This window comes from Ovis aries, chromosome 5 (assembly GCF_016772045.2).
Source record: "Ovis aries strain OAR_USU_Benz2616 breed Rambouillet chromosome 5, ARS-UI_Ramb_v3.0, whole genome shotgun sequence".
Classification (NCBI taxonomy): Eukaryota; Metazoa; Chordata; class Mammalia; order Artiodactyla; family Bovidae; genus Ovis; species Ovis aries.
In genome coordinates, this window is record NC_056058.1 from 14581384 (window position 1) to 14592860 (window position 11477).

The 11477-nt window shown below is 55.0% G+C and overlaps 1 protein-coding gene and 1 non-coding gene across 7 annotated transcripts in view; both read right to left on the bottom strand.

The window, feature by feature from the left end:
- FBN3 (fibrillin 3) overlaps nt 1–4367 on the bottom strand; it is a 69791-nt gene extending 65424 nt beyond the window's left edge. For 5 of the 6 annotated variants that reach the window (XR_009600637.1, XR_006059860.2, XM_042250026.2 and 2 more), the window contains exons 1-7: nt 4222–4367; nt 2867–2922; nt 2338–2550; nt 2128–2210; nt 1534–1632; nt 1255–1350; nt 912–1007 (exon numbers count right to left, since the gene is read on the bottom strand). Coding sequence is in view for 4 of the 6 variants with exons in the window: in XM_042250026.2 (XP_042105960.1) it covers nt 912–1007; nt 1255–1350; nt 1534–1632; nt 2128–2210; nt 2338–2534 (571 nt within the window). In the remaining 2 variants the exon portion in view is untranslated. Of the gene's footprint in view, nt 1–911; nt 1008–1254; nt 1351–1533; nt 2007–2127; nt 2211–2337; nt 2551–2866; nt 2923–4221 lie in introns of those variants that run through there. The other variant, XM_042250027.2, reaches the window with a different exon arrangement.
- A 6438-nt stretch (nt 4368–10805) lies between these two features.
- TRNAR-CCU (transfer RNA arginine (anticodon CCU)) lies at nt 10806–10878 on the bottom strand. The gene has a single exon. It is a non-coding gene; the product is annotated as a tRNA-Arg (tRNA).
- Nucleotides 10879–11477: the final 599 nt, after the last annotated feature.

The window sequence follows — 11477 nt, forward strand, 5'->3', positions numbered from 1 at the left end:
CTCTCATCCTCCCCACTAACCTTTACTTTCCCTCAGCCACCCCAACCGCTCCCCCTCTGTCAGCCCAAATTCCAACTCTGTTTTCTTGCCAAATCCAGTTTCCCAAAGCCCACCCTGGAACCCAGGCAACCCATAGCCCCTCCAGCTTCTGATTTGTGGCTATACCCTCCCCAAACTGGCTCCAGTCACAGATGGGCCTCAGCAGCAGCCCCCGCGCTGGGGTCAGTCCCAGGGCCCTGCCTGTCTTTGCCTTTCTGGGCAAGGCACTCTGGTGGTTCACCGGCCTGGGTATCCCCATCGTCACGCACTCCTTTTCACCTTCTCCTTCCCTGTTGCTGGTGGATGGGCTCCATTTCTTTGGCGGACCCTTAAATCACCCCCCTTTTCTTCCCCAAGAACCTCAAATATCCATGGGGCTTCAGACCCCATAGATGTGGCAGCCCCAGACCTGGGTATCCAGCTGCCTCCTTGGTGACCCACAGGTTCCTCAGCCAACACTAAACCTGAGTGTCTTGCCTTTCCCTGCACCCACCTGCCCCTCAGTTTTCAGAGCACACCTGAGGTTCAACCCTATCTCCATCCCTTGCCGCCCTGCATCCAACTTCTCATTGCAACCACTGTCTTTGCCTGGGTGACAACCTCCCAACATGTGACTCCTCCCACCTCAGCCTGTGGGGTCACTTCAACAGTAGGGGTGCAGCATAAGAGGGCTTGTCCATCTCATGAACTCCAACTTACCCCTTCCTACAGGAAGCCCTCCCTGATTTCCATCCCGGGAGCAGACAGTTTCTCTGCCCTTCTGAGCAGCAAGGACAGCAGAGAGGATGTCTACTGGACCCTCCAGGGAGTCCAACCAAGTCTCAGGAAGTGCCCCTTCCCTGCTGACCCCTTCCCCATGCTCAGCTTGGTACCTCTCTCACACTGAGGCCCCATGAATCCGTAAACACAGGCACAGTGGTTTGGCCCAATGCAGCGGCCCCCGTTGTGGCAGCCGTGGTCACAGACAGCTGTGGAGGAAGGGAAGGGGATGGCCTGAGGTTCCCCAACAGTAGAAGGAGCTGAGGCCCGAGTGAGCGTTTCTTCACACAGGAATCCCCACAACCCAGCCCAGACCGAGGGATAAGATTGTAACAATGAGTGTGTCCCCTCCAATCCTGGTCCCAGAAGAGGGGCCGGTGGGCAGTGGGCAGACGATAGCAGAGACAGGTCTAACCTCTGGGTTCCCAAGCCCAGGTGTGCATGGGGGGTACTTACGTTGCCCACACACGGTGCCTGTGTAGCCCCTCTGGCACAGACAAGACTCCCCTCGACAGCTGCCCCCATTCATACAGCTCACACTGCACCCTGACCCTGTGAGCAGGGAGCAGGGCACACACAGGAAAGACCTGAGATAGCTGCTCAAGGCTCTGGGACTAGAAGTGTCCAGCCTGGCTCTGGTCCTTCAGCAAAACCAGCCTGGAAACTTCCAGAGGCTTCCAGAAGCTGCTCACCTCCTCTTCCCGCCCCTGGGGTGGGGGGTCACTTCCTGCTCACCTCGGCTCACCCCACAGCTGGGGGCCAGCTTCCCATCAGCACAGGCACAGAGGTTGGGTCGGGAACAAAAGCCCTGGCCACAGGCGTGCCTACAGATGGCTGGAGAGCAGCAGGTGCGGTCAAGGCCAGGATTCAAATCTTCTGCCATTCCCACCCCCTGCGGGCCCGGAGGACTGAAGCTCTGCTGGAGCCGCGGGTAGACAGAGGTATTCTTTGGGCCTGAACCACTGAGCAGTAAGGACAGAAGTTGGAGGTACTGGGGTGCTTGCTGGCTGTTGTGCTGGGGTAGGCGGGCGGTGAGAGGGAAGGTCTCTTGCGAACAGAGGCAGATTCCAGACCCACTAGAATAGGGTGTGGGTGGAGAAACAAAAAGAGACAGAGAAAAAGACAGACAGAGATAGACACAGAGACAGGGACTTTAGAGAAAGACCAAGACAGAAAGACAGGCTGACAAGCAGACAGACACAGGAAAGCTGTAAGGCAAAGAAACATGATTGGGTGGCTTGGGATCATGAGGACAGAGGCAAGGGCCAATTTCATGGCTTAACTCCACATACCCCCGCCCCCAGCCCCCTAGAAGGCAGCGGCACTCACGCACAACACACTGGTTCCCACCAGGCAGGGTCCTCCAGCCAGGACAGCAGTAGGCGTGAAAGCGGGAGCCGCACACGTTGGGCCTTCAGGAGAGCAGGAGAGGCAGGTGAGCCCCTACCTGGCTGGACGTCCCCTGGGCCTCGTTCTCCCACCCAGCAGGATGGCCCAGCCCAGGCCCAGGGGCCTCTCAGCATCCCGAGTACCACACACCCTTGCAGGAAGCCAGGGCTGCCACGCCTGCGCACACTTCCGAGACCGGCAGGCTGCACAGCCCCATCCCAACGGCCCTGGACACCCGCCACGCACAGCAGGGCTGTCCAGGCCAGCAGGAGCCGAGCCAGAGGGCCCCGGGCCACGGTGAGGGGGCTGGTTCCTCTCCTTGTCAAGCATGGACCCTCCAGAATCATGATACGTCCCTGGCGGCTGCGGAGAGGAGGCGGAGTCAACCTCAGCAAGAAGCCCTTGGGCACCCAGGAGAACCAGAAGTGGTGGGAAGGCTGCCGGGATGGAGAAACTGGGTGCTGATGGGGGCCCAGGGAAGCATCCAACCCCAACCCTCAAGCAGGTGAACGAACAGTCAGGGAAGGCTTCCTGGAGGAGGTGTTACGCCTCAGTGATGGAGTCAGCTGAGAGGAGGGTGTCAAGGCAGAGACAGCACCCTGGGAGCACAGGCAAGAAGACCGCGGACCTCTGAGTGGAGCAGAGGGGCGGGTGGCAGCTGTGTTTCAGGAGTGCATACCTGTGTACTGGAGCTCCCACTTGTAGGTCAGGGCAGTGGAGAGCCCTTGTAGGACTCTAGGCGGGAAACAAGGACAGAAGTGGATGTAAGCCAGCGTGCAGGAGGGCATATACGGGCCCCAGAGGAAGCACGCAGTTGAGGAGGCTGGGCCAGGCATCCAGAGAGGATGGCCAGGAGCTCTGGGCACAGACTGGAACTTCCCGCTGGTGAGAACAGCCCTCCATCCAGCAGGGAAGGGACAGCTACTGCGCCCACTTCAAAGAGGAGCAAACTGAGGTCAACACACACTTAGTAAGGGGCTGAGTGGGAGCTGAAGTCCAGGCGGAAGAGAGAGGGGGGAAGAAAATCAAGGGGACCCTATGCTCCAGGAGGTGCCTGGTTCTCTCTGGAACCTGGAAGGATAAGGCGAAGGGGACACAGTCACTCCTGGCAGGGAGAGGACTGGACAAAGGCTAGAAGGACGGGAGCTGGGCCCTTCGGGAAGAGAAGGCAGACCAAGTGGCCATCACAGGGCCCCTTTCAAGTCCAGCTTTCCGCACTAGCGAGGAAAGAAATTTGGGTCTGGGCGCAGAATGGATGGGGAGTGTGCTGTGTGCCCTTGGGCTGGTGGCTGCCCCTCTCTGGGCCATGAGAGTTTGACCAGGTGGTCTTCAGGTCCTCGGAAAAGGAAAAGACCTTTGTCACCTCTGGCGGGGAAGCGAGAAAGTCGGCCCCACTAGTCAAGGGCACTCTCTTCTGGCTTCCAAGCCGTCCAGGCTGTTTTGCGCTCAGAGGACGCCTTCTCTACGCAGCCTCGGGGCCGGGGGGACCTCCATCTCCGGCGTGGCCTGACCCAGCTCCCTCCTTCACCCCTCAACTTTGCTTCTGAGAACCGTGCCCAGGAGCTTATGGAATGAATGAGCGGGGACAGCGCGCGCTCCACGAGGCGGCAGAGGGGTGGGGGTAACCGGAGGGGCGGAAAGCGAGGAATCCCAGGATCCGCGAACGAGGCGTGGGGGCCAGTGGGGAGGGCGCGCGCGCCCGCCGCGCCCGCGGGCCGCGTTCTCCACCGGGCAGGGCCCGGGACAGAGGCCGGGGAGCCGCCACCACGCTCGGCCCCGCCCTCACCTGCGGGTGTGGGTCTGGCCGCGCTCGCGCCCTGGACCGAGCCCCTCCGGCGCCTCCGGGTCCCCGCGCCCCAACGCCGGCGCCGAGAGGAGCGCGGGGAGGGGAGGGGGCTGGGGCCGGGGCCGCCGGCTGCAAACAAAGGAGTCCCCTCCCCCTCCGTCGCCCCGGCCCCCTCCTCCTGCCTCGGCCTCCCCCCACCCGCTGCTCTCCGGTTCCTCCGCCTGCCCCTGGCCCCGCGCGTCCCTTACCTGCCAGCCGGCGCGCGTGGAGGCAGGCGCGACAAGCGGACGCGCGGGGCTCGGCGTCGGAGGGCCCGCTCGGCGCGGCGCCGGGGGGCCCGGGGCGGGATCGCGAAACCGAGAGGCCGACCCCGCTGAGTTCCCAGCCCAGAGCTGCCACTCTGGGGCGGGGGGGTGGTCCGAGGGCGGGAGGAGCTGGGGGAGGGCGCGTGTGCACCTCTGAAACTCCCTGGGCGGGGGGCCGGAGGCTCAGATCCCGGGCCTCGGGGAGGGGCTGGAGCTGGAGGAGGGCTTGGGGCTCTGGGTGAAACTCCGAGGGGCTGAAGAAATGGGATGGGGCGGGAGTACAGACCCGAGGCGCGGCCTGAGACGGGGAGCGGGGAGGCTGTGGGGACCGCGTTTTGGAGTAGAAATTGAGCTGGTTGTGGCCCTAAGATGGGGCTGTGATTTGGTGTGGCCTGGAAGAGATCCAGCCTGAAAGGTCCCAGGACTCACCTGGAGGCTCTTTCCTGTGTTCTCCCCGAGCCGCCGCCTTTTCCCTCAAGCCTGGAGAATTCCAAGGGTGACTGGGGAGTCTTACCTGGCCGTCTGGAGCCTGGATTCTTAACTAGACTAAGCTCCGGAAGCCCCTAACAATGTAGGCAAAACGCTGCCCAGAGATGCGTTTTCTGGAAAGGAGGTCCACATTAAAAAAAAAAAAAAATCTGATTCTCAAAACGAAGAATTTAAAGAGTCCAAAGATCTAGCCCTTCTGAGCCTCAGCTTGTCCAGCTGTCGCAGAAGTTGAATATCAGAATTTCTGCTCCCTAGCTGGAACTCAGATCCCAAACAAAAATTTCTAGCTTTCCCCACTGCTTTCCCACCTCTGAGAACAGACACCACCAGCGATCCTTGATATGGAGATTAGTCAGCTGTTGGACCTGAGGCTGTTACTCCCCTTCAGCAAACTCCTATGCATCTGGCAAAGCCCAGTTCAAAAACCCCCTGCCCACGCTGAAATAATTCGTTTACCCTTTTGAATTCCCGAAGCTGATTATGTTAATGGTGCCTCCATCACAGCACTTCTGGAATGTAAAAAATAAATAGCAAATAACCATTTGAGGTAATATTTAGCAGGTGCTTATGGGCTAGGCATGATGTTAAGAGTTTCACACACATTATCTTATGTACTTATTTGGCTACATCAGGTCTTAGTTGGGGCACTCAGGATCTTCGTTGCCTCATGTAGAATCTTCCTTTGCAATGCATAGACTCTAGTTGCTGGCCATGAGGGCTTAGTTGCTCCAAAGCATGTGGGATCTTAGTTCCCTGACCAGGGATTGAACCTAAGTCCCCTGCATTCAAAGGCAAGTTCTTAATCACTGGACCACCAGAGAAGTCCCACACATAATCTCATTTCATCACCAAAAAGCTCTAGGAGAGAGAGAACTCTTATAATCTCCCAATATGGGTCCCAAGAGACAGACCTGACTCTATGATACTCTTGGACCAGAGAGAAGGACTCTAGGAGGGCAGGAAAGAAAGAAGCATTCTGCCTGGGAATGGGAGCCTTGAAGGCTCAATTGTTGCTGTTGTTGTTGAGTCGCTAAGTCATGTCTGACTCTTTGTGACCCCATGGACTGCAGCACTCCAATCTTCCCTGTCCTTCACCATCTCCCAGAGTTTGCTCAAAATCATGTCCACTGAGTTGGTGATGCCATCCAACCATCTCATCTTCTGTCGCCCCCTTCTCCTCCTGCCCTCAATCTTTCCCAGCATTGGGGTCTTTTCAAATGAATCAGTTCTTCGCATCAGGTGGCCAAAATATTGGAGTTTCAGCTTCAGCATCAGTCCTTCCAATGAATATTCAGGGCTGATTTTCTTTAGGATGGACTGGTTGGATCTCCTTGCAGTCCAAGGGACTCTCAAGAGTCTCCTCCAACACCACAGTTAGAAAGCATCAATTCTTTGGGACTCAGAGCTTTCTTTATAGTCCAACTCTCACATCCATACATGACTGCTGGAAAAACTAGACAGACCTTTGTTGGCAAAGTAATGTTGACTCACTGCCCTCCATTATCTCCTGGAGTTTGCTCAAATTCATGTCCATTGAGTCAGTGATGCTATCCAACCATCTCATCCTCTGTCATCCTCTCCTCCTCTTGCCTTCAATCTTTCCCAGCATCAGGATCTTTTCCAATGAGTCAGCTCTTCATATCAGGTGGCCAAAGGATTGGAGCTTCAGCTTCAGCATCAGTCTTCAGTGGAAAGGAACACCTGTGAAAAGTGGAGGGAAGGACAGGCAAATGCCCAAAGACAGGAGTGTGTGGAAGGTGTGGGAACTGAGTAAGACTGGAGCTTTCGGGGGGGGGAGAAAGGGACAGAGAACAAATGGAAGCTGGAGGGGTGAGCAGGGGCCAGGAGCTTGCTCAGTAGATAATGGACAAGAGGGGGTACGCCCCATCCCTGAGGTGAGCCCTAATGGGCTCTCAGGAAGAGGAGTCACTCTAGAAGGTTCTCCATGGGGAGAACTAGAACTGGTCTGGGGGGCAGTGAGAGCTCCGGGACTGGGCTGGAGGAGCATGAGGAAGAGGGAAACTTTGGGGACAAGATTGAGGGCATCCTGGCTGAGGAAACAGAGTTCCCGGGGCCTGTGAGGAGAGTCAGGCGGGATGGTAGGATGTGGGGAGAGTGGCTAGGGAAGGAACCCCAAGATCAAGTTGACAGAGGTGTGGGATTCCAGTGTGGGAAGGGTCAGGGGCTGCCGTGGATGAGTCAGCTTTCATGGAATGCCTTTGTCTTCCCTTCTTAGGCTCCTTTGCCAAGGTCCACACTGGTCTGTTCTTCAGCCACCAAATGTGTCTTAGACGGGCGCTGGGCTAGGCTCCTGCTGCCCCAGAAACAGCCCAGCCTACGTGTGGAAGGTGGGGAGGGACAGTCCCGCATCGGGGACACGCACAATCAATACCTCCATGGCTAAGCCCCATGGAAGGCTGGTGCATCAGGCAGCCATTCCTTCTAGAATTCTCCCTACCTGGACTTCCCTGGTAGCGCAGTAGATAAGAATCTGCCTGCCACTGCAGGGGACACAGGTTCGACCCTTGGTCTAGGAAGATCCCACACGCTGCAGAGCAACTAAGCCCGTGCAACGCAAGTCCTGAAGCCCGCGTGCCTAGAGCTCTGCCACATGAGAAAGTCACAGCAATAAGAAGCCGGAGCACCACAGCTGAAGCATAGCCCCGGCTCGCCGCAACTAGAGAAAGCCTGCTGGTAGCAACAAAGACTCAGTGCAATCAAAAATAAATAAATAATTTTAAAAAATTCTCCCCACCTGCTCTCCGGAAACCAGGGGAGGAGCAACCCGTCAGGTGTGGCAAGACAGAGGTGGTGTGCGGCTGTTGGAAGTCTTAGTGATGTGCGGAAGTGACAGCGACAGGACGGGGTTGCTGCCGCTGGACCCTCCTCACTGCTGGCGTGCCCTCTTGCCTTCCACTGCCTGAGCCTGTTGCATGCCTGCCCCTTACCGAAGGGGTCACTCTCGACGTTACACCATCGTGAAGCCACGTGGGCGCTCTTCCCCCCAAGCTTGCCAATGCCACCCCTAACACTGCCGTAAGGGCAGAGCAAGTCACGGTTTCCCCGTCAACACCGACTGCCTGCCAGATTGCTATTACACGGTGACCCGTCAGCGTCCCCCTCTGCCGTCACCTCCTTGTCTCCCATCCAGCTGACACCTTGCTGCTTTCTGGTTTGCTCCCCTGCCTGGGACATTTGTGTGGCTCCCTGTCACCGTTACAACTTTCCCTTATTGCCTTGACATTGTCACCCACAAACACCATCACCCAGAGTGTCAGGATTCTTAAAGAGCAAGCCACAGAAATCAGTCTTGGCAGAAAGGGTGCTTGGTGGAGTACAGGATCTCTGAGGAGGCTGGAGACCCACGCTTGGGGATCCTGCAGCCAGCAGAGGCACCCCCAAAACCACCCAGAGATCTGGTCCTGCTGAAACACCATCCATTCCTTCTCTGCTCCAACTCAGATGGTGCTTGGCAACCCTGGACTCTGGAAACCAAACTGAAGCCAGCCGCAGCAAAACAGAACCCAGGGGAGCCCACTTAATTAAAAAAAAAATTTTTTTTTACTTTATTTGGAGTATAGCCTATAAACAGTGTCTTCATAGTTTCAGGTGGACAGCAAAGGGACTCAGCCACACATATACATGTATCCATTCTCCTGTCCCATCCAGGCTGCCGCATGATATTGAGCAGAGTTCCCTGTGCATGCATGCTAAGCTGGTTCAGTCGAGTCCGACTCTTTGCAACCCTGTGGACTATAGTCCGCCAGACTCCTCTGTCTAAGGGATTCTCCAGGCAAGAATACTGGAGCAGGTTGCCATTTCCTGCTCCAGGGGATCTTCCTGACCCAGAGATCGAACTCGCATCTCTTCTGTCTCCTGGCAGGCGGACTCTACCAGTAGTGCCACTGGTTCCTTGTGCTATACAGGAAGTTCTTGTTGGTTTTTCATTTTATTTTTTCCTTAAAAAAATTTTTTTTAAATATGTATTTATTTGGCTCCATTGGGTCTTAGTTGTGGCACACAGGATCTCTGATCTCTGTTGCAGCATGTGGGATCTAGTTCCCTGACCAGGAATTGAACCTGGCCTGCTGCATTGGGAGAGCAGAGTCTTAGCCACCAGGGAAGTCCTGGTTATCCATTTTGAATATGGCAGTGTGCACATGCCTATTCAAACTCCCTAATTATCCTTTCCTCCGTCCTTCAAGAGGGACCCACTTTTGATGCCAGCATCTGTCAAAGTTGGGGCCAAAGTCACTTGGCTGAAGGACTATGGCAGGGGGTGCTTATGCCCCCACCTTGCAGCAAGGTGCCTGGCAGAGTAGAGATCCAGTGTCTTGAAATTCTGTCATCTGCTCTTCCTCGTGAAGGGGGCATGTCCCAGACCCAGGGAAAGGTCATCTTAGTCCTCCGACTGAGGAGCTGGCAAAGGTCCTGGGCTGTCTCTATCTTGTCACCAGCCACTGGTGCATCGCTCTCCTTGCTGTCCCTTATCACCGGAAAGCGGCCGCCCAACCAACATCACACCAACCCCTCGGCTGTTGTCTTCTTACACTGGCACCTGTTGCTGTCACACTGCCTCCTCAGGGGCACCTGTTGCCGTCACACTGTCTGCATCACCCCCTGCTCCTGTTCGTTGTCCCCTGTCCCTGTCACGTGCCCACAGCATTCATGCTCCGCTGAGCGCCCCACACTGTTGCCATCCTGGAGGGTCCCTGTGCAATGTCTGAGTCATTCCAGCCCTATTCTTTCTCCCCACATCGCCCCCTCCCCAACCCCATGACTTTCGGTACTGTCCTGGACTGCCCTCTTGCAGACAGAACTCAGCTGTATATGTCCAGGCCTAGAAGACTCACAGATGCCAGTAACGTGAGTCTAAGGGAAGGAGGGACACAGGGCTGGCAGCGTGTGCCCAGGAGCACAGGGCCAGGGCTGGGGACAGGCACATGGCGGGGTGGGGGGGCCGCCGTCTGTGCCGTGGGGGGTGGCCTGGTAGTCTGGGGACAGAGCTCTCTTTGTCTGAGCACAGGAAGCAGCTGGGCTTAGGGAGGATGGAGCACATGGCCCGGGAATTTGGCTGGATGCCTGGGAATGAGGCAGGGTTGGGGCGGGGTGGCGGGGTGGGGGGGAGTGGTGCATTCTGGAGTTCCCTGGGAAGGCCCCGAGAAGGTCAGGCGCAAGCTAGGAGGGGCGGAGAGAACAGCTGGACCCAGACGGCCTCCCCATCTGGTTCTGCAGGAATAACAGCCCGCTCTACACATTCTCACAACAGACCCCTGAGGCAGGCTCTTCTGTCCCCATTATACAGATGGGTAAAGGAGATCAGTCCTGGGTGTTCATTGGAAGGACTGATGCTAAAGCTGAAACTCCAATACTTTGGCCACCTCATGCGAAGTGTCAACTCACTGGAAAAGACCCTGATGCTGGGAGGGATTGGGAGCAGGAGGAGAAGGGGACGACCGAGGATGAGATGGCTGGATGGCATCACCGACTCGATGGATATGAGTCTGAGTGAACTCCTGGAGTTTGTGATGGACAGGGAGGCCTGGTGTGCTGCGATTCATTGCAAAGCGTTGGACACGACTGAGCGACTGGACTGAACTGAACTGAACCGAACTGGAATGGAGGCACAGAATCCCCAAGTCACTCACTCCGTCCCCAGAGCCCTAAAGAACACAGGCAGATTTGAATCACAAAGCTGCAAACCTCAGTCTGCTGAGCAGAGACAGCAGAAACCCTTGTCTTTGATACGTACACATATATTCTTTGTTCTTCAACAATGAACACAAATACTGGCCCCCAAATACATTGTTCGTCCTTGCTTTTTCCCTCTTTGTAAACATTTGTTTTACTTGTAAACCAAGAAGTACCTCTTAATGATTATCACTTTTATTACTTTTTATTTATTTGGGGGACTGGGATAACATCTATTTTTTATTTTTTTAAACTTACCTAGAGTTTATTTTTACTTTATTTGTTTTGGCTTCACTGAGCCTTAATTGCAGCCCACGGGATCTTTAGTTGCAACATGTGGAATCTAGTTCCCTGACCAGGAATTGAACCTGGGCCCCCTGAATTAGGAGTGCGGAGTCTTCGCCACTGGACCACCAGGGAACACTCTTGAATTTATTAATTTACTTTTTAAAAACTTTTTTTAGTTTGTATTGGAGTGTAGCCGATTAACAATGTTGTGACTGTTTAGTTGAACAGGGCAGGGCTTAGACATAAATATACATGTACCCAATTCTTCTCAAACGCCCCTCCCACCCCAGCTGCCACATAACACTGAATTGAAGTATACTTTGCTTACATTATTGTGTTAGTTCCAGATGTACAGTGCAGTGGTTCTATTATATGTATATATATATAAAATCTTTCAAAAATTTTATTGAAACATAGTTAATTTGCAGTGTCGTGCTAGTTTTGTGTATAGCACCGTGATGCAGTCATACATGCACAGATACACGTATGTACACAAATGTACATATTCTTTTCTACATTCTCTTCCATTAGAGGTTATCCCTTGAGTATAGTTCCTTGTGCTACACAGTAGGTCCCTATTGGTTATCTATTTTATATACAGCGGTGTGTATATGTTAATCCCAAACTCCTAATTTATATCCTCCTCCTGCTTTCCCCTTTGGTTAACCATAAGTCTATTTTCTATGTCTGCGCATCTCTCTCTAGGTTGTAAATGAGTTCATTTGTATCTT